The sequence below is a fragment of the Oncorhynchus mykiss genome, chromosome 24 (assembly GCF_013265735.2).
Source record: "Oncorhynchus mykiss isolate Arlee chromosome 24, USDA_OmykA_1.1, whole genome shotgun sequence".
Classification (NCBI taxonomy): Eukaryota; Metazoa; Chordata; class Actinopteri; order Salmoniformes; family Salmonidae; genus Oncorhynchus; species Oncorhynchus mykiss.
Genome location: NC_048588.1, coordinates 26800049 through 26823856, shown reverse-complemented (window position 1 = coordinate 26823856; position 23808 = coordinate 26800049). Strand labels below are relative to the sequence as shown.

The 23808-nt window shown below is 43.3% G+C and overlaps 1 protein-coding gene across 2 annotated transcripts in view; it reads right to left on the bottom strand.

The window, feature by feature from the left end:
- LOC110504090 (chloride channel protein 2) overlaps window positions 1-23808 on the bottom strand; it is a 198402-nt gene that overhangs the window by 63476 nt on the left and 111118 nt on the right. For both annotated transcript variants that reach the window (XM_036961146.1, XM_036961147.1), the window contains exons 7-10: window positions 4931-5009; window positions 3677-3802; window positions 1492-1576; window positions 145-246 (exon numbers count right to left, since the gene is read on the bottom strand). In XM_036961146.1, the coding sequence (XP_036817041.1) occupies window positions 145-246; window positions 1492-1576; window positions 3677-3802; window positions 4931-5009 (392 nt within the window). The remainder of the gene's footprint in view (window positions 1-144; window positions 247-1491; window positions 1577-3676; window positions 3803-4930; window positions 5010-23808) is intronic.

Here is a 23808-nt window from a genome sequence, read left to right as displayed (position 1 = left end):
TCTTCATTTATCTCTGCTGTGGAGAGATCTGCATCAAAGGAGCTGCTTTCACAGCATAATCTATCTGTGTGTGACAGTAGGATACAGGGACTCTCTGGGACCCAGTAGGGGTTGCTGTCTGATGATGATGACATCATGACTTACTTCTTCATGAGGAACTTGTTGATGGTCTTCTGTTTCCTGATGAACTGGACTATCAATCTGTTCAGGTAGACAAACAATGCCCCGCCAAAACCACTGGCAATACTGTGGAGGGGGAGAGGATGGAGGGTTGAGAGAGGAGAGGAAGCAGAGGGAGGGGGGCAATGGAGAAAAGAGGGACAGGGAGATTAAAAGCAGAAAATTAGTTGGAGAAATGTTTACAGGTTTATGTATATAAGCTTGTGTTTTAAATAAGAACCAAGTATGTGTACACTTTGTGTAAGAGGTAGTAGGAGAGAGATACTGAGTTTCTCCACCCACCAGAACCAAGCAAGGCCCTTTAAGAACTACTTTCCAAAGTTCCCCCTCAGCTACAGCCAAGTATATGAATGCTCATAAATTCATGTTCCTGCATAATTAATTCTGTCAAATACTCCTGAATAAATGATGAATAGATGAGGTAGAATAATTTGTACACGTTTTAAAGCCATTGTCTGAAACGTATGTATGAATGTGTGTGTGTATATTCTCAGAACACCACATGGGTACCAGTGAAAGTTTGAAACATAAATCCAGAGGCTAGAAGCGGTGTACTATACAAAGGTTTGCCCCAGCTAGCATGTAGCAGAGACGACAAACTTCCCCCGCTCTTGCGATGTCCGAGTTAACTGAAACACTGACCGATTTTCCCCATAAGACATCTGAGAGGGAGAGAGTACTGAAATAAACACATACAGGGGCATACAGACACACAAACTCTCTCTAAAAGTGTGATAAGACTGCTGTTCTCTGGAAGCAGTGTTTTGTTCGATTATGTTCTGCTCAGATCCCAAGTGGGAGGACATCCTCCAGACAAAAAGGAGAAAAAAAGGGGGGGATTTTCTTCTCTTTGGGAGCCCACGCAGAGTTAAGCACAGGGCTGTTCTTTCATCTGAGATGGAAATAGAGAGATAGAGAGAACGAGGAGCTCCCCTCTATCTCCCCAGCAGCCCCCTCTCTCTCCCACTCCCTCTCCCCTGAGAGGCTCTGGTCTAATTCAGTTCTGTGGTAAGCCCGGAGGCTACGCTACTACGGTAACAGCAAGCTAAAATAAGACGTCCTAAATGCACCACCTCACTGGCTGAATTATCCATGTTAGGTGACTAACGTCAGGAGGCTATCCTCCTGTACTCCAGCTTTCACTGGCTAACAGAGGCAACAGAGAGCTCACTGGCTAACTGAGGCAACAAAGAGCTCACTGGCTAACAGAGGCAACAGAGAGCTCACTGGCTAACAGAGGCAACAGAGAGCTCACTGGCTAACAGAGGCAACAGAGAGCTCACTGGCTAATTGAGGACAACTTAGACTCACCCAATGACAGCGAAGGCTGGGAGCTCCTGGAGGTCAAAGGGGAAGTCCAGACGGAAACGGGTTTTAAACAGAGCTGTGATGGTCTCTGTGTAGGAGGGAGGGATGGAGAAAGAAATAGAGTGTGATTCATCATTATCAAAATGTTTTTAAGGGGCTATATACACAGTACAGACCTTACCTCAATGTTTGATTGGGGCAATAGAGCATATTGGTCATTCCACGAAATGAGTGCCATTTACGTCTCTTGAATATTTAAGTAGAAATTGTGTACCAATATTGAATTTTAAAAGCCTGTTATATTTAATGAAGTGCCCTGTAATATAGACCACATGGATAATTCTATAAATCTGATTTTTAATATGAATAAAGGCTTGCTAAAGGGCCAAAACAGCATTTTGATATGTCCCTCCGTGCACCCACTGACTTCTTGGAAGATTTGAACCCACTTAACCCCGAAATGTCTCAATTTCCACCATCATTGTAAAGCCCTAATTATACTGTTGCTTTGACAAATTCAGTTCTGAACATGATTAGTTATTTAATGTTATTCATTTACGTCTGTGCCTCATTTGAATGTCCAACCTGTATCGTGAACGGAAACATTTCATATCCAATAGTCAAACCTTGGAGTAAAAGCAGGTCAGCTGGTTGTACTCTTTTTGGTCATTTTCTGGTGTTTTGTGGTGGGAAACCTAGCAGGTCGAACATAACACGACAACCTGTTACCCATAGATAGACAGGGTAGAACTATTTTGTGACGCTTGCACACAATATCACAAGGGGATTTATGCCCGATTTAACAACAACCCTGTTACTTTATTTATTTATTTATTTGACACTTTATAGGCACTTAATTTACTCATTTTTCATTTAACCTCCTGAGATGGGAAAACTAGTTTTTTTATGAAGTTGAACATGTGACCTTTATGACAGAATGTTAAAATGAGGTGAAATTAAAAGTTATTTTAACATCTCAAAAAGGCACTGAATTGGTGGAGTGACCCATTTACACCAAAAAGGTTTACGCAACATGCAACATTTTCAAAGATTTTTACTGAGTTTCAGTTCATATAAGGAAATCAGTCAATTGAAATACATTCATTAGGCCCTAAGCTATAGATTTCACATGACTGGGAACACAGATATGTATCTGTTTGTCACAGACACCTTAAAAAAAGGTGGGTGCGTGGATCAGAAAACCAGTCAGTATCTGGTGTGACCACCATTTTCCTCATGCAGCACGACATCTCCTTCGCATAGAGTTGATCAGGCTGTTGATTGTGGAATGTTGTCCTACTTCTCATCAATGACTGTGTGAAGTTGCTGGATATTGGTGGGAACTGGAACATGCTGTCGTACATGTTGATCCAGAGCATCCCAAACATGCCCAATTGGTGACATATCTGGTGAATATGCAGGCCATGGAAGAACTGGGACATTTTCAGCATCCAGGAATTATGTACAGATCCTTTCCACATGGGGCCATGCTTTATCATGCTGAAACATGAGGTGATGGCGGCGGAGTAATGGCACAACAATGGGCCTAAGGAGCTCGTCACAGTATCTCTTGCATTTTAACGATGCCAACTTGAATGCACATTGTGTTCCTTGTCCGTAACTTATGCCTGCCCATACCATAACCCCACCACCAACATGGGGCACTCTGTTCACAACGTTGACATCAACAAACTGCTTGCCCATTCAATGCAATCTGTCTGGTAAAATTGAAACTGGGATTCATGCATGAAGAGCACACTTCTCTAGAGTGCCAGTGGCCATTGAAGGTGAGCAATTGCCCATTGAAGTCAGTTATGATATCGAACTGCACAGGTCAAGACCCTGGTGAGGACGTCAAGCATGCAGATGAGCTTCCCTGAAACAGTTTGTGCAGAAATTGCTTCAGTTGTGCAAACCCACAGTTTCATCAGCTGTCCAGGTGGCTGTAATGATCATGCTGTTAAATCAGCTTCTTGATATTCCACACCTGTCAGGTGGATGGATTAACTTGGCAAAAGAGAAAAGTTCACTAACAGGGACGTAAAACAAATTTGTGCACCAAATTTGAGAGAAATAATCTTTTTGTGTGTATCGAAAATGTCGGTGATCTTTTATTTCAGCTCATGAAACCAACACTTTACATGTTCCGTTGATATTTTTGATCAGTATACATGTAGACCGGTCTTACCCTCGTCTCTATTCCACACGGCCAGGACTCTGAAGATGAAGGCACTGAAAGTGGCAGCGAAGAACCCTCTCCAGTAATTCCTCACCGCAAAGAACGTAGAAGTTACCTCAATACTGAACAGTACACCTACAAAACACACACACAATCAATTTCTCAGGAACATGATCAAAGTAGCTATACTCCAATCAGGGGAGTGAAGGGGGAAGGAGTGAACCTTGCAATTTCCAACCCAACCAGTATCAGTCAGTGAATGTTATCCCACTGGGCACACCACATCATTTCAAAGTGGATAATTGGGTCATATTTGTTTGAGACGTTGATCAATGAGATTACAATCTATACATTCACCCACTCAAAAAGACTGCCAAAAGTTAGTTGAATTTCAATGTGTTATCACTAAATCAAATCAAACTAAAGTTTAAATGCACTTTAAATTCATGTTTGATTTAGTTCTATTCTTTAACACAGATGTTTTGTTGAGATGGAGACATGAATCCAACATATCAATTATTACATTTGTAGACAAACTGGAATTCAAAGTCAGTGGCACAGATTGAACTAAGTAGAAGATATAGCACCTTCAAATGTTGATATTTGGTTGTGTTGATAACCAAACAATTCAATATCACTAAATTACATTTGATATCCACCAGAGATTGAAACCTCAGACCTACAGTATGTACTCTATTTTTAGTTGAATCCTGGGTTGAATTGAGACAATAGTTGATGACTTTGGAAATAGTATACAGGCCTAAATAGCATCATTGATGATATGAGTGATATAGCATGGTGACATTTCATTTGCTCTGTTAAACCTACCCCTTGGAATGACTGATAGCTACAGTGACTATTTCATTATTCATTGGAGATCTGTCAATCATTTTCACGAAAGCACATTGGTAATAGTCAGAGACAAACAGCCTAGCCCCTGCTTAGCTATGACATGTGAAAACCCTGGATGGTAGGGCAGCTGTAGATAGATTAATTGTCCAGTAGGAGGTGCTGCAGCGTATATATATTTTTCTGATAGTAACCAAATTGAAGATCTGACTGTTTTAAAGGTACAAATTAAACTTTTATACAAGAGTGTCGATGTTAATATTTGGTTACCATGATGACAATCCTGTTTTTGAAATTTCCCCCTCAAAACAGTTTACATTGATGACTTTTTTTCAAATCAAATAGATTCCACGTCCCAATAAGATGACAAATTACACTGAAACGACATTGATTCAACCAGTTGGTGCCACTCACCTCCTATAGGGGCAGCGAAACAGCAGCCCACTCCCACAGCACAGGCAGCTGCCAACATCTCAATGTTTCTCGACTCATTCTGTTAACACATAGGGAGAGGTGTGTTCACACACACACACACACACAAGGCTGTTGTCGGGATGTAGGCTTAGCAGTGTGGAAGGAGGCAGACAAGGATGTTGCTTTTTTCTGTCCACGGTGAGGGCTTTTACAGTGCCTTCGGAAAGTATTCAGACTCCTTGACCTTTTCCAAATTTTGTTACGTTACAGCCTTATTCTAAAAATGATTAAATCGTTTTTTCCCCTCATCAAATCTACACACAATGCCCCATAATTACAAAGGGAAAAACTGTTTTTTTAAAAGTTTTTGCTAATCACATTTGCATAAGTATTCAGACCCTTTACTCAATACTTTGTTGAAGCAACTTTGGCAGCGATTACAGCCTTGAGCCTTCTTGGGTATGGCATTACAAGCTTGGCACATCTGTATTTGGGGAGTTTCTCCCATTCTTCTCTGCAGATCATCTCAAGCTCTCAGGTTGCACAGCTATTTTCAGGTCTCTCCAGAGATGTTCGATGGATCGGGTTCAAGTCCGGGCTCTGGCTGGGCCACTCAAGGACATTCAGAGACTTGTCCCAAAGCCACGCCTGCGCTGTCTTGGCTGTGTCCTTAGGGTCATTATCCTGTTGGAAGGTGAACCTTTGCCCCAGTCTGAGGTCCTGAGCTCTCTGGAGCAGGTTTTCATCAAGGACCTCTGTACTTTTCTCCATTCATCTTTACTTCGATCCCGACTCGTCTCCCAGTCACTGCCACTGAAAAACATCCCCACAGCATGATGCTGCCACCACCATGCTTCACCGTAGGGATGGTGCCAGGTTTCCTCCAGAAGTGACGCTTGGCATTCAGGCCAAAGAGTTCAATCTTGGTTTCATCAGACCAGAGAATCCTGTTTCTCATTGCCTGAGAGTCTTTAGGTGCCTTTTGGCAAACTCCAAGTGGGCTGTCATGTACCTTTTACTGAGGAGTGGCCACTCTACCATAAAGGCCTGATTGGTGGAGTGCTGCAGAGATGGCTTTCCTTCTGGAAGGTTCTCCCATCTCCATAGAGGAACTCTGAGAACTCTGAGAACTCAGAGTGACCATCAGGTTCTTGGTCACCTCCCTGACCAAGGCCCTTCTCCCCCGATTACTCAGTTTGGCTGGGCGGCCAGCTCTATGAAGAGTCCAAACTTCTTCCAATTAAGAATGATGGAGGCCACTGTGTTCTTTGGGACCTTCAATGCGGCATTAATGTTTTGGTACCCTTCCCCAGATCTGTGCCTCGCACAATCCTGTCATCTCAGAGGTCTAAGGACAATTCCTTCGACCTCATTGCTTGTTTTTTTCTCTGACATGCACTGTCAACTGTGGGACATTATATAGACAGGTGTGCGCCTTTCCAAATCATGTCCAAGCAATTGAATTTACCACAGATGGACGCCAATCAAGTTGTAGACACATCAAGGTAGATCAATGCAAACAGGATGCACTGGAGCTCAATTTCGAGTCTCATAACAAAGGGTCTGAATACTTATGTAAATAAGGCATCCGTTTTTTTATTTGTAATACATTTGCCAAAATGTTTAAAAAACTGTTTTCGCTTCGTCATTATTGGGTATTCTGTGTAGATTGGTGAGGATTTTTTTTATTTAATCAATTTTAGAATAAGGCTGTAACGTAATGTGAAAAAAGTCAAGGTGTCTGAATACTTTCCGAAGGCACTATGCGCAAAAATGGGATATAAATAAGCACCCAAAGTAGGCTACTACATTATTTACAAAATAATAAACAGGACGAAGAGCAATATCAACGGGATTTAAATCAATAAGTCAGCCCACTGACCTCCCCCAGGGCAGGCCTTAGTAATGACTGATAGCAATTAGCATGCACAAGTATAGCCCAACCTACCAGTCACAGCTGTTGTGGATGAAATGCAGAGTTTAAATACATTTTACCCATAATGCATTTCACCATACCATTTCACCTCAACAGGTTGGCATGAACAGTTGAAGTGTCAATCAGCAGTTGAAACAATAACAAAGCAGTCTCCCCACACACTTCAATAAAAACCTGAGGGATATGGCTGGAGAAATGTATCCACTCAAACGAATGGACAGAGCTATGGATGCAAGGACTGACCATCCATGATATCATGTTTTGAAGTTATAATTGTTTCTTTGCATTTACTTTGTTAACAAACATTGGAGTGTAACAAGCTTATATTTTGGGTTCTGGTGAGGTGCGAAATTTGAACTAAGCTCATGAGGCACTTATAAGTAAAATACTAAAAGAATCAATGGGTACATTTCATTAATTCGCAAACTCGGTCCTGGGGACCCCAAGAGGTGCATGCTTGGATTCAGCTGTGTAGTAATAGGGGAAAACCAAAACGTGCACCCCTTGGGGTCCCCAGGACCGAGTTTGTGAAACGCAGAGTTAAAATGTTTGCCTATCTCCAATTATGAGGACAAATAAAGTAAGCAACTATTCACATTTCTTCAACTTTGCTTGAGCGCTAAAGCTTTTATTCCTAAAAATGATCACTTTGTAGGTAATATTTTAATTAACAAATGCATGGAGTAATTTGTGTGGAATCGCAAAAAACTAAATCAAATCGGCATACGCAACCACAAACTCTCATAGGTTACATTTCTCAGCAATCAAAATAGCAGAGAACATTCCTGCAAATAAAATAAAGCTTTCAAAAAATCAGATTTGATAAAATTGACTTGCTTTACTTTGCTAGAAGGCACCGAGAGATTGGATCTGTGACACTGCCCAAACAACCACAGGGTACGGTCGAATGAAATACAATTTCTACAAACACAGTATAGCATGGGACTACAGATGGATTACAGATGTAATATGGACAGGTGGTAGAGAGATGGGATATGGAGTCCAGGAGAGGAGGAAGTTATGGTGGATATTCTGCCCTTCCAGCCATGATTTACCTTGTTTCCAATGAGGTTTGGCTCCTTTAAGCAGCATGTTAGTGAAACAGAGAGGGGTGAGTGTAGATGTGTACTAAATACACACACACAATTAGTATGCCATAAAATGCGGCATATTCATATACAGTACAGATACAACACAGAGAGGAGGGGGGAAAAGAGAGAGGATGAAGGAAGGAGAGAGGCTAGAGGGAGCAGAAGATTAAGGGGAGACGGACAGAGAGACAGACAGGGTTATGCAGCAAAAGAGTGCTCCACTCGAGGGGACTTGAAGGTCTGCTTCAAAGATTCTTCATTGCCCCGGTCCACCAGACCCCCATCCCTTCACACACACACACACACACCGCAGTTGTCTCTCATCTTCAGAGTACAGAGAGATGAGTCAAAGATTCCCTCCCTCTCATTCCCTCTGTCTCCCAAGGCCCAAGTGGAACAAGCATAGAAAGTTGAAAAACTATCTCTCTACTCCTCAATGCCTGATTCTCTGTCTTTACCTCGATATCTCTCTCCCTTGCTTTCAAAACTTTTCTTCATTTTTATATCTCTACATTTATTTATTGCTCCCTGTAGTATAGCTATGGAGATTAAAGATGAGATGTATTTAATTCGTTTGCAAATAACATGCTGGTTTAAATATTTATTATGTGTATATTACTTGTCTAAATGTATATTGTGTGTGTGTGTGTGTGCATATTCTGGACATGCACTCAGAAGAACAGTCAAGAGTGAAAAAACATTCTCTCAACCAGTGACATGTGACGTGTTTTTCTCCAAGCCACTAACAGGCCGGGTGTGGTATTGAGCCGATGCAGACATGAGCAGTCGATTAAGAGGAGGAACAATTTTGGAGTTTACGGAAACAAAGGAACTTTCCCACATACAACTAACCTACAGTTCTGTCTTAAGGGAGAGGGAAGTCTGTTCAGTGAATTACTATGGTATCTCAACCACATTGGAGTTGGTTTGCCTGCATGATCAGTGGCTACAGTAGATGATAGATATAGTGATGTACTGATGGTTTAAGATGTACTGTGGTTTAAAATGTGAGGTTTATGAGTGAGAGGACTGAAAAAAGTTAGGGTATGGAAGTGAAATATCAACAAAAGGCAAGTATACTGGCTAAAGAGGAAAGCAAAGCCAGGTCAGAAAGGGAACCTGAGCGCCCGACTCAGCTGAGATTCGACCAATTAGATGCTAGTAACATTCACGCCTACCTTATTTGAGGGTATATTAAGCTGACTGGTTCTGCTCATAGAGATCATCCTGACAAACTTGCCCTCTAAATACACCTCTGCTGTTTTCAACCAAGACCTCAGCGATCACTGCCTCATTGCCTGCGTCCGTATGGGTCCGCGGTCAAACAACCACCCCTCATCACTGGCAAGCTAAACTAATCACTAAAACACTTCTGCGAGCAGGCCTTTTTAATCGACCTGGCCCGGGTATCCTGGAAGGAAATTGACCTCATCCCGTCAGTAGAGGATGACTGGTTGTTCTTTAAAAGTGCTTTCCTCACCATCTTGAATAAGCATGCCCTTTCAAAAAATGTAGAACTAAGAACAGATATAGCCCTTGGTTCACTCCAGACCTGACTGCCCTCGACCAGCACAAAAACATCCTGCACTAGCATCAAACAGTCCCTGCAATATGCAACTTCTCAGGGAAGTCAGGAACCAATATACACAGTCAGTTAGGAAAGCAAAGTCTAGCTTTTTCAAATAGAAATTCACATCCTGCAGTACTAATTCCAAAAAGTTTTGGGACACTGTAAAGTCTATGGAGAATAAGAGCACCTCCTCCAAGCTGCCTGCCCGCCCCCCCCCCCCCCCGCCCCCCCCTCCCCCTCCTCACCAAGCTGCCCCCCACCCCCACCGCTTCTCCTTCACCCAAATCCAGACAGCTGATGTTTTGAAAGAGCTGCAAAATCTGGATACCTGCAAATCAGCTGGGATAGACAATCTGGACCCTCTCTTTCTAAGATTATCAGCCACCATTGTTGCAACCCCTATTACTAGTCTGTTCAACCTCTTTCGTATGGTCGGAGATTCCTAAAGATTGGAAAGCGGCCACGGTCATCCCCCTATTCAAAGGGGGAGACATTCTTGACCCAAACTGTTACAGACCTATATCGATCCTGCCCTGCTTTTCTAAAGTCCTCGAAAGCCAAGTGAACAAACAGATCACCGACGATTTCGAATCCCACCGTACCTTCTCCGCTATGCAACCTGGTTTCCGAGCTGGTCACGGGTGCACCTCAGCCACGCTCAAGATCCTAAATGATATCATAACCTGCATCGATAAAAGACAGTACTGTGCAGCAGTCTTCAATGACCTGGCCAAGTCTTTCGACTCTGTCAATCACCGTATTCTTATCGGCAGACTTAACAGCCTTGGTTTCTCTAATGACTGCCTCGCCTGGTTCACTAACTACTTCTCAGATAGAGTTCAGTGTGTCAAATAGGAGGGCCTGTTGTCCAGACCTCTGGCAGTCTCTATGGGGGTGCCACAGGGTTCAATTCTCGGGCCGACTTCCTTCTCTGTATATATCAATGATGTCGCTCTTGCTGTGGGTGATTCTTTGATCCATCTCTACGCAGACAACACCATTCAGTATACATGTGACCCTTCTTTCGACACTGTTAACTTCTTATGGATGGGGGGGCAGTATTGAGTAGCTTGGATGAATAAGGTGCCCAGAGTAAACTGCCTGCTACTCAGGTCCAGAAGCTAAGATATGCATATTACTAGTGGATTTGGATAGAAAACACTCTGGAGTTTCTAAAACTGCTTGAATTATGTCTGTGAACTCAAATGGCAGGCAAAAACCTGAGAAAAAAATAAACCAGGAAGTGGAAAATCTGAGGTTTGTAGGTTTTCAGGTCTTTGCCTATCCAATATACAGTGGAAATTTGGTCCGATTGCACTTCCTAAGGCATCCACTAGATGTCAACAGTCTTTAGAACCTGGTTTCAGGCTTCTACTGCGAAGGGGGAGCGAATAAGAGCTGTTTGACTAAGAGGTCTGGCAGAATGCCATGAGCTCAGTCATGTGCGTGGCCGTGAGAGCTAGCTGCGTTCCTTTTCATTTCTAAAGACAAAGGAATTGTCCGGTTGGAATATTTTTTAAGATTTATATTAAAAACATCCTAAAGATTGATTCTATACATCGTTTGACACGTTTCTACGAACTGTAAAATAACTTTTTTGACTTTTCATCTGGACTAAGTGTGCCTGCGCCACATGAATTTGGATTTGGGAACTAAGCGCGCGAAAAAAACAGGAGGAATTTATCTAACAAAACAAACATTTATTGTGGAACTGGGCTTCCTTGGAGTGCATTCTGATGAAGATCATCAAAGGTAAGTTAATATTTATAATGCTATTTCTGACTTCTGTTGACTCCACAACATGGCGGGAATCTGTATGGCTTGTTTTGGTGTCTGAGCGCTGTACTCAGATTATTGCATGGTGTGCTTTTTCCGTAAAGCTTTTTTGAAATCTGACACAGCGGTTGCATTAAGGAGAAGTATATCTTTAATTCCATGTATAACACTTGTATTTTCATCAACATTTATGATGAGTATTTCTGTATTTTGATGTGGCTCTCTGCAAAATCACCGGATGTTTTGGAAGCAAAACATTACTGAACATAACGGGCCAATGTAAACTGAGATTTCTGGATATAAATATGAACTTCGAACAAAACATACATGTAATTGTGTAGCATGAAGTCCTATGAGTGTCATCTGATGAAGATCATCAAAGGTTAGTGATTAATCTGATCTCTATTTCTGCTTTTTGTGACTCTTCTCTTTGGCTGGAAAAATGGCTGTGTTTTTCTGTGACTAGGTGCTGACCTAACATAATCTCATGGTATGCTTTCGTCGTAAAGCCTTTTTGAAATCGGACACTGACTGGATTTACAACAACTTTATTTTTAAAATGGTGCAATATACTTGTATGTTTGAGGAATTTTAATTCTGAGATTTCTGTTGTTTGAATTTGGCGCCCTGCACTTTCACTGGCTGTTGTCAAATCGATCCCGTTAACGGGATTTCATCCATAAGATGTTAACAAACCTCCAAACGAGCTTCAATGCCATACAACACTCCTTCGAAGGCCTCCAACTGCTCTTAAATGCTAGTACAATGAAAGGCATGCTCTTCAATCGATCGCTGCCCGAACCTGCCTGCCTGGATAGCATCACTACTCTGGACGATTCGGACTTAGAATATGTGGATAACTACAAATACCTAGGTGTCTGGCTAGACTGTAAACTCTCCTTCCAAACTCATATTAAAAAATGTAATCTAGAATTGGCTTCTTATTTCGCAACAAAGCCTCCTTCACTCATGCCGCTAAACATACCCTCGTAAAACTGACTATCCTACCGAGCCTCGACTTCGGTGATGTCATTTACAAAATAGCCTCCAACACTCTACTCAACAAATTGGATGCAGTCTATCACAGTGCCATACCTTTTGTCACTAAAGCTCCATATACTAGCCACCACTGCGACCTGTATGCTCTTGTTGGTTGGTCCTCGCTACATATTCGTCTCCAAACCCACTGGCTCCAGGTCATCTATAAGTATTTGCTAGGTAAAGCTCTGCCTTATCTCAGCTCAGGTCACCATAGCAACTCCCACACGTAGCACGCGCTCCAGCAGGTATATTTCACTGGTCATCCCCAAAGCCAACACCTCCTTTGGCCGCCTTTCCTTCCAGTTCTCTGCTGCCAATGACTGGAACGAATTGCAAAAATCACAGCTTACCGATCGCTGCAGCTGTACATAGCCCATCTGTAAATAGCCCATCCAACCAACTACCTACCTCATCCAATATTTGTTTTTGTTTTTCTGCTCTTTTGCACACCAGTATTTCTACTTGCACATCCTCAACTGCACATCTATCACTCCAGTGTTAATTGCTAAATTGTAATTACTTTGCCACTTTGGCCTATTTATTACCTTACCTCCTTACTTCATTAGCACACACTGCATACAGATTTTTCTATTGTGTTATTGACTGTACGTTTGTCTATCCCATGTGTAACTCTGTTGTTGTTTTAGTCGCACTGCTTTGTTTTATCTTGGCCAGGTAGCAGTTGTAAATGAGAACTTGTTCTCAACTGGCCTACCTGGTTAAATAAAGGTGAAAAAAATCCTGCTACTGAATTGATGCTATGCTTATTATACCAACGCTCCTGTAGCTAGCGGTTACTCGTTATGCTACTGTTTTCTGATATTAAATGTTGTTAGCAAATGCTCGCAAGCTGTGAACTTCGCCCGCGTCGCTCAATATGCTCACGTAGCACGTCTACCTGCTGAGGGGACGTCATTGACTGAGGATCAATCCATGTCGCTGCTCTACTGTTGGCAGTCAATAGTGGCTACAACTAGCTAGCTTGTAGATTAGTCTTGGGACTATTGTATACTTTGAGAGTTCCCATGACAGCTTCAGGCAGAGTCTGTGCTCTCGGTTTACACATCCCATCACGGCGAATCTGCCCTGATCCATATAGGAGAAATTAGCCTATGCTAGCCTAATATGTGTTGATATACAGTGAGAAGCAATGTTTCTTGATGACTGCGTGATCACGCTCTCCGTTGCCAGTGTGAGTTAGAACTTTAAACAGGTCAACATTCACAAGGCCGCAGGTACAGACGGATTACCAGGACGTGTACTCTGAGCATGCGCTGACCAACTGGCAAGTGTCTTCACTGACATTTTCAACCTGTCCCTGACTGAGTCTGTAATACCAACATGTTTTAAGCAGACCACCATAGTCCCTGTGCCCAAGAACACTAAGGAAACCTGCCTAAATTACTAGAAGTGCTTTGAAAGGCTGGTCATGGTTCACATCAACACCATCATCCCAGAAACCCTAGACCCACTCCAATTTGTATACCAACCCATCAGATCCACAGATGATGCAATCTCTATTGCAATCCACACTGCCCATTCCCACCTAGACAAAAGGAACACCTATGTCAGAATGCTATTCATTCACTACAGCTCAGCTTTCAACACAATAGTGCCCTCAAACTCATCACTAAGGACCCTGGGACTAAACACCTCCCTCTGCAACTGGTTCCTGGACTTCCTGATGGGCCGCCTCCAGGTGGTAAGGGTAGGTAACAACACATCCGCCACGCTGATACTCAACACAGGGGGCCCCTCAGGGGTGCGTGCTCAGTCCCCTCCTGTACTCCCTGTTCACTTATGACTGCATGGCCAGGCACGACTACAACATCATCATTACGTTTGACGACAACAGGTGGTAGGCATGATCACCGACAACGATGAGACAGCCTATAGGGAGGTCAGAGACCTGGCTGAATGGTGCCAGGATAACAACCTCTCCCTCAACGTGATCAAGACAAAAGGAGATGATTATGGACAACAGGAAAAGGAAGACTGAGAATGGGCGCATGCTCATCGACAGGGCTGTAGTGGAGCAGACAGAGCTTCAAATTCTTTGGTGTCCACATCACCAACAAACTAACATTGTCCAAGCACACCAAGACAGTCGTGAAGAGGGCATGACAAAACCTATTCCCCTCAGGAGACAAAATATTTGGCATGGGTCCTCAGATCCTCAAAAAGTTGTACAGCTGCACCATGAAGAGCATCCTGACTGGTTGCATCACTGCCTGGTATGGCAACTGCTCAGCCGCCAACTGCAAGGCACTAGAGGGTAGTGCGAACGGCCCAGTACATCACTGGGGCCAAGTTTCCTGCCATCCAGGACCTCCATATCAGACAGTGTCAGAGGAAGGCCCTAAAAATTGTCAAAGACTCCAGCCACCCTAGTTATAGACTGTTCTCTCTGCAAGTGGTACTGGAGCGCCAAGTCTAGGTCCAAAAGGCTCCTTAACAGCTTCTACCCCCAAGACATAAGACTCCTGAACAGCTATTCAAATGGCTACCCAGACTATTTGCATTGCCCCCCACACCCCCTCCCTCTTTTACACTGCTGCTTCTCTGTTCATTATCATCTATGCATAGTCACTTTACCTCGACTTACCTGTGCCCCCACACATTGACTCTGTACCGGCACCCCCTGTATATAGCCTCGCTAATGTTATTTTACTGCTGCTCTTCAATTATTTGTTGTTTTTTACTTGTCCATTTTTTCTTAAAACTTGTTTTTCTTAAAACTGCATTGTTGGTTAAATGTGATATGAGCAAGGAGATGGTGCTTATCACGCCGAATTTGATAGTATTTGGTCTCATGTAGCTTACTCAATTATGTGTGGTGCAGTTCACGAGACCGCAGCAAGACACTACAGTATCAGCGGTTCATTAACGCTGTCTTTCAGTCACATTAGTCATCTTATAGGCAGCAGTAGGTTTAGCCCCTGTATTTATTAACCATGTCTAATCACGTCAGGCCTTCTACATAGGTAGTCGACTCCCTGTCGGTCCATCTCATAGTCTAGTAGTTTTTAGTGACAACTATTCTACCATGTGCAATTATACTGTATGCTAACTGTAGTGGTTGGTTCATTCTAGTATCAGGTATTAGATCCTGTTTTTAATTGATCTTCTGTTGCATTTTGTTGTGTCTTACATAATTCAATTATGTGGTGATGCTTGTAAACTCTAATATTCTTGTTTAATTATCTTCACACAGTGTTGCATTATGGCATGGTTGCTGATACTGCATCCGTGGGAGCAATATGCATGTTTAGGCTCTGCTTCCCCTTGCGTGGTGAATGTAGTGCTAACAATGTCGTGTTAAGTCTCTTATCATCTGCACATAATCGTTGGCATGGTTGCTACTATTGCTATTGGCAAGAGCACACTGTGAGGTCACTGTGCCATAGAGGCAACACTAGCCACCCCTTCCACTCATTTTCAATGAGCATCACAGTACGATGGCAGACAGAACGTTTATGCAGATCTTTAACCCACGCTGAGGCTTTTACATGAACACTCGTATATATTCATTAAATATGTGCTGATTTTACAGTTTATGTATTATGTTAATTGTGTATTATTGTGATGCATCTATTGGCTGGGGCAATCCATTTTGTCGTCTGGTTTATCCCAGAATGCCCCCCTTCGGTCACGCCCTGATCTGTTTCACCTGACCTTATGCTTCTCTCCACCCGCTCATCTTCCCCACTTACCCCTGGGTATTTATACCTGTGTTTTCTGTCTGTCTGTGCCAGTTCATCTTGTTTGTTCAAATCAACCAGCATTTTGTCTCAGCTCCTGCTTTTCTTTTTATCTCACCCTCCTGGTTTTGACCCTTGCCTGTCCTGACAGCTTGCCTGCCGTCCTGTGCCTTTGGCCCTTCTCTGGATTTCCGACATCTGCCTGACCTGACCCTGGGCCTGCCTACCGTCCTGTACCGTGGCCCCACTATTCTGTATTATCAACCCCTGCCTGTCTTGGCCTGTTGTTTGCCTGCCCCTGTTGTTCACAATAAACATTGTTACTTCAACACAGTCTGCCCTTGGATCTTACCTGAAAGCTGATACTTTCAGGATACATTTGCATTATTTCTGTTGTCATCTTCATTCTCGCTGTAGTACTCATGATGCATCAGGTTAGGCATATCTTTGGAGTATACTAGTAGCCAGTTACTAGTAGTCAGTTTCGCAAGTTATCAGGCATGCTTGTACATTGTTGGAACGCACGCAGACATCGTATACTTTGCTGTGATTGCTGAAGCTGAGCATGACTCATTTCTACCACCATTGTGCTGTGCCAAATGCTGTGGACTGCTATGTGAGCTGTCGAGCAGCGTAATATCTTGTGATACTCAGATGGAGACAGTCTGTTGCCGGCTAAACATTCCCGGGTCAGTCTCATCATTTGGCACATTTCAAAGAAGTACAGCTCATTTTAAAATGATTACTACTGCTAAGTGTAACCTTTTTCTCCCAGATTCCGGTTAATCACCCTGGACCTTAAATGGGGAAGCTCGCGCTGTATCGCGGTGTGATGACCAATCAAGGCTTGTTATAGCTTCAAGCTGTGTTGAATTGGCTGTTAATACTAGCATTACCTAGCACGCCATGGGCTTGCTAAACACCCACGTGGCAATCAGCTGTTGGCGATCGAGCATTCATTGTCCCCAATGGAAATGTCTGTTAAGAGCTTGTTTCAAACACTAATATGCAGGCATATTTCAGTATCTATTGGATTTATTTACTCTTCCTATCAGGTCACCCATCTTCTTCATGGCCTACCAGCATATACACTATATTTACAAAATTATGTGGACACCCCTTCAAAATGAGTGGATTCATTTTTTTCAGCCACACCTGTTGCAGACAAGTGTAAAAGTTGAGCACAAAGCCATGCAGTCTCCAAAGACAAACATTGGCAGTATAAAGGCCTTACTGAAGAGCTCAGTGACTTTCAACTTGGCACCGACATAGGATGCCACCTTTCCAACAAGTCAGTTTGTCAAATTTCTGCCCTGCTAGAGCTGCCACAGTCAACAAAGTGCTGTTGTGAAGTGGAAACGTCTAGGAACAACAACGGCTCAGCCGCAAAGTGGTAGGCCACACAAACTCACAGAAAGGGACTGCCAACTGCTGAAGTGCGTAGCAACACTCAGTTGCAACACTCACTACCGAGTTCCAAACTGCCTCTGGAAGCAACGTAAGCAAAATAACTGTTCGTCGGGAGCTTCATGAAATGGGTTTCTAAGGCCAAGCAGCTGGACACAAGCCTAAGATCCCCATGCGCAATGCCAAGCGTCGGCTGGAGTGGTGTAAAGTTCACCACCATTGGACTCTGGAGCAGTGGAAACACGTTCTCTGGAGTGATGAATCACGCTTAAACATCTGGTAGTCCAATGGATGAATCTGAGTGTCAGGAGAATGCTACCTGCCCAAATGCATAGCATCAACTGTAAAGTTTGGTGGAGGAGAAATAATGGTCTGGGGCTGTTTTTCATGGTTCAGTCTAGGCCCCTTAGTTCCAGTGAAGGGAAATCTTAATGCTAAAGCATACAATGAGATTCAGGACGATTTTGTGCTTCCAACTTTGTGGCAACAGTTTTGTCCTAAGTCTGCACAACTCTGCCAGGACCTAGGATCAAGAGAGACACTCAAGTGTTTTAGTACTATATCTATCTCTTGACACAATGATGAAAATAATCATGGTCTCTAAACCTTCAAGCTGCATACTGGACCCTATTCCAACTAAACTACTGAAAGAGCTGCTTCCTGTGCTTGGCCCTCCTATGTTGAACATAATAAACAGCTCTCTATCCCCCGGATGTGTACCAAACTCACTAAAAGTGTCAGTAATAAAGCCTCTCTTGAAAAAGCCAAACCTTGAGCCAGAAAAGATAAACAACTATCGGCCTATATCGAATCTACCATTCCTCTCAACATTTTTAGAAAAAGCTGTTGCACAGCAACTCACTGCCTTCCTGAAGACAATGTATACGAAATGCTTCAGTCTGGTTTCAGACCCCATCATAGCACTGAGACTGCACGTGTGAAGTTGGTAAATTACCTTTTAATGGCGTCAGACCAAGGCACTGCATCTGTCCTCGTGCTCCTAGACCTTAGTGCTGCTTTTGATACCATCGATCACCACATTCTTTTGGAGAGATTGGAAACCCAAATTGGTCTACACGGACAAGTTCTGGCCTGGTTTAGATCTTATCTGTCGGAAAGATATCAGTTTGTCTCTGTGAATGGTTTGTCCTCTGACAAATCAACTGTACATTTCGGTGTTCCTCAAGGTTCCGTTTTAGGACCACTATTGTTTTCACTATATATTTTACCTCTTGGGGATGTCATTCGAAAACATAATGTTAACGTTCACTGCTATGCGGATGATACACAGCTGTACATGGTGAAGCCCCAAAATTGCCCTCGCTAGAAGCCTGTGTTTCAGACATAAGGAAGTGGATGGCTGCAAACTTTCTACTTTTAAACTCGGACAAAACAGAGATGCTTGTTCTAGGTCCCAAGAAACAAAGAAATCTTCTGTTGAATCTGACAATTAATCTTGACGGTTAAAAAGTCGTCTCAAATAAAACTGTGAAGTACATCGGCGTTACTCTGGACACTGATCTCTCTTTTGACGAACATATCAAGACATTTCAAGGACAGCTTTTTTCCATCTACGTAACATTGCAAAAATCAGAAACTTTCTGTCCAAAAATGATGCAGAAAAATGTATCCATGCTTTGTTACTTCTAGGTTAGACAATGCTCTGATTTCCGGCTACCCGGATAAAGCACCAAATAAACTTCAGTTAGTGCTAAATACAGCTGCTAAAATCCTGACTAGAACCAAAAAATGTGATCATATTACTCCAGTGCTAGCCTCCCTACACTGGCTTCCTGTTAAGGCAAGGGCAGATTTCAAGGTTTTACTGCTAACCTAAAAAGCATTACATGGGCTTGCTCCTACCCATCTTTCCGATTTGGTCCAGCCGTACATACCTACACGTACGCTACGGTCACAAGACACAGGCCTCCTAATTGTCCCTAGAATTTCTAAGCAAACAGCTGGAGGCAGGGCTTTCTCCTATAGAGCTCCGTTTTTATGGAATGGTCTGCCTACCCATGTGAGAGACACAGACTCGGTCTCAACCTTTAAGTCTTTACTGAAGACTCATCTCTTCAGTAGGTCATATGATTGAGTGTAGTCTGGCCCAGGAGTGTGAAGGTGAACGGAAAGGCTCTGGAGCAACAAACTGCCCTTGCTGTTTCCCCCTAGCAGGTTCCCCTCTTTCCACTGGGATTCTCTGCATCTAACCCTATTACAGGGGCTGAGTCACTGGCTTACTGGTTCTCTTCCATGCCGTCCCTAGGAGGGGTGCGTCACTTGAGTGGGTTGAGTCACTGACGTGATCTTCCCGTCTGGGTTGGCGCCCATCCTTGGGTTGTGCCGTGGCGGAGATCTTTGTGGGCTATACTCGGCCTTGTCTCAGGATGGTAAGTGGGTGGTTGAAGATATCCCTCTAGAGGTGTGGGGGCTGTGCTTTGGCGAAGTGGGTGGGGTTATATCCTGCCTGTTTGGCCCTGTCCGGGGGTATCATCAGATGGGGCCACAGTGTCTCCTGACCCCTCCGGTCTCAGCCTCCAGTATTTATGCTGCAGTAGTTTGTGTCGCGGGGCTAGGGTCAGTTTGTTATATCTGGAGTACTTCTCCTGTCTTGTCCGGTGTCCTGTGTGAATTTAAGTGTGCTCTCTCTAATTATCTCTTTCTCTCTTTATTTCTCTCTCTCTGAGGACCTGAGCCCTAGGACCATGCCTCAGGACTACCTGGCATGATGACTCCTTGCTGTCCCCAGTCCACCTGGCCGTGCTGCTGGTCCAGTTTCAACTGTTCTGCCTGCGGCTATGGAAACCTGACCTGTTCACCGGACGTGCTACCTGTCCCAGACCTGCTGTTTTCAACTCCCTAGAGACAGCAGGAGTGCTAGAGATACTCTCAATGATCGGCTATGAAATGCAAACTGACATTTACTCCTGAGGTGCTGACTTGTTGCACCCTCGACAACTACTGTGATTATTATTAAATTGACCATGCTGGTCATTTATGAACATTTGAACATCTTGGCCATGTTCTGTTATAATCTCCACCCGGCACAGCCAGAAGAGGACTGGCCACCCGTCATAGCCTGGTTCCTCTAGGTTTCTTCCTAGGTTTTGGCCTTTCTAGGGAGTTTTTCCTAGCCACCGTGCTTCTACACCTGCATTGCTTGCTGTTTGGGGTTTTAGGCTGGGTTTCTGTACAGCACTTTGTGATATCAGCTGATGTAAGAAGGGCTATATAAATACATGTGATTTGATTTGAGAAGAGTGGTGGCTGTTATAGCAGCAAAGGTGGGACCAACTATGTTAATGCCCATGATTTTGGAATTAGATGTTCGACAAGCAGGTGTCCACATACTTTTGGTTATGTAGTGTATGTTGACATAGCTGTTAGCTCAGGTAGACTATCTGTACAATGTCTTCTGTTATATAACCATGTGTGCCTTTTCTATTCCAAATTACAGTCAGGCAAATGCAGCCTGCCTTTATCATGGTCCAGTAAGCAAGAATTCGGTTAATTCCGGGTGTCAGGACCATTCAGTGTATAGTCTGCTCAGGATCCATCTGTCCACTACTCTCAAGGCCTACGGAGAAGTGACCAACATGCACATCAAAGAGCATCTCTCCTCTCTCTCAATAGCACAGGTTTGAGTCCAAGTTAAGGCAACAATGTGTTTATATTACGCGGTCCGAATGATGGCTTTTATGGGTTCTTCATTCTGAAACACACCAAATCATCCTTCCCTTTAATCTTGCGTGATCTGTTTGCATTATGGACACTGATATTAACCATACTCCCATCTACCCCTGGATGAAAGAATTAGCATGGAAAATCAGTCGTCATCACCAGAACTGACACTGCCTCGTCCTCCCTTTCATGTTATGATATCTAAATGCTGAGCACGGATGGCACCTGGCAAACCTCTGTTCAACATTGATGCTGGCAACCAATGACAAAGTACTGGAACTCATCACGGCTCTGGTTCCTTAGTCACCACTGTGGGCACATGACCATCTGCTGCTGTGACGTTACATTTGATTCTACATGAATTCCTGCAGTATTGCTATATGATCATGATTGTGTCAGCCGTTATGGGATTTTGATGAATAATGACTAAATGATGTGTACATTTAATTTCAAACTATAACTAAACAGAATACTACTATGTTACTGTATGGATGTATGAATCTTATTATAATCATAATACTGAATATAATGTGTGTAATTTTAGTCAAGAACTAGAACAAGGACTTTCTGTTCCTTGTTAGAAACTAATGGAGCTATCGTCAGACTGGCTGGAATGCTGTGTTACTACTTACAGGACATTCTGTCTCTACCCAGGGAGGGGAGAGACCTTGGGCTTGTAGTAGATTGTTTAACAGGTGGCAGACAATGTGGGAAGCCTTGTGAACTATATTGCCATTGTATCGGAGAGGAGGAGCAGCATTCAAAACGCTATGATGAAATGTGATGTATATAAACCAATGTACATTTTATTTTATGATACATATTATGATCAGTACTCTCGAGAATAAACGCTATTGATTGATTTTGAGACTGGTCTATGTCCATTTTATGCAAATAAGTATCTTACAAATTCTTAGAAATGGGCAGAGTATTTTAATTGAATTGGTTGATGAACATATAGGAATGAAATTCCTTTAACAGCCGTATGGTCCAGTAGCTATGTTGCATATGTAGAATATCCTCATATACCAAGATGACAGCTCATCCTGCCTCAGCGAAGCCCCCTGGCAGTGCATTTATATTGCAGGTGGTTGGCTACTTTCATGGCAGGTGGGTTCATACAACTTACGGTTGCCTAGTTAGATGGGTAGAATATTTTCCATGTACCAAGATGACAGCTCATCTTACCTCATCGGGGTACCCGGCGATGCGTAATATGGAAAATAGACATACTGCTGCATTAGCTCATGCTACACAGTTAGTATTAACACACAGGCCTAGTAGACGGTCATGTAAGGGAGAATGACCTTAGTTGGTCTATTGAGAGCTGCTAAACAGTGATGAGTTTACCTGCCAGTACCATGCCTCATTAAGTTTGCTATAATGGCGTCAGCCGTGGTCAATAGCCTACATGTTGCCATCTTTGCTGGCTACTTGATATAAAATATATTGCATATAGCTACAGGTGGTTGGCCGGGTCATATTTCTTAAGGTTGCTTGTTAGATAAGGATATATTTTATGAAGACCCGCCAGATGATTATGAATTTACTTTCAGTGAGAGCACCTGGCGGTGCGTCTCCAAGGCAGCTGGGTTCGTACTGCTTACGGTTGCTAGTTAGGTAGCATATTCTCATATACCAAGATGACAGCTCATACTGCCTCAAACGAGGCTACCCGGTGGTGCGTCATATAGAAAATATAAGACATACGTTGCACAAATCACGCTACACATGGTTCATATTCACACATAGTATACAGTCTTGTAAATGGTAGGATGTCTTTAGCTGGTCTATTTGCTAATATCTAAACTAGGCATTCTGCAGTAGGGTTCTTGGGGGGGGACTGTTATAGTTTAGCGCTCTCACTGCTTGGAGTTCATTTCATATACTGAACAAAAATACAACTTCAAAGATTTGACTGAGTTACAGTTCATTTAAGGAAATCAGTCAATTGAAATACATGTATAAGGTCGTAATCTATGGATATCACATGACTGGGAATACAGATATGCATCTGTTGGTCACAGAAACCTTAGAAAAATGTAGGGGCGTGGATCAGAAAACCAGTCAGTATCTGGTGTGACCACCATTTGCCTCATGTAGCGCGACACGTCTCCTTTGCACAGAATTGATCAGGCTGTTGATTGTGGCCTGTGGAATGTTGTCTCACTCCTCTTCAATGGCTGTGTGAAGTTGCTGGATACTGGCGGGAACTGAAACACGTTGTCGTACATCTTGATCCAGAGCATCTGGAAGATGTTCAATGGGTGACATGTCTGGTGAGTATGCAGAACAGGGACATGTTCAGCTTGCAGGAATTCTGTACAGATCCTTGTGACATGTGGCCGTGCTTTATCATGCTGAAACATGAGGTGATAGCGTGTGAACAAGGGGCCTCAGGATCTAGTCATGGTATCTCTGCATTCAAATTGCCATCGTTAAAACACAATTGTGTTCGCTGTCGGTAGCTTACGCCTGCCCATACACTAACCCCACCGATACCTTGGGGCATTCTGTTCACAACTTTGACATCAGCAAACCGCTTTCCCACACGACGCCATACACATGACATGGTTTGATGTTGAGAGGCTGGTTGGACGTAGTGCCAAATTCTCTAAAACGACGTTGGAGGCGGCATATGGTAGAGACATGAACATTACATTCTCTGACAACTG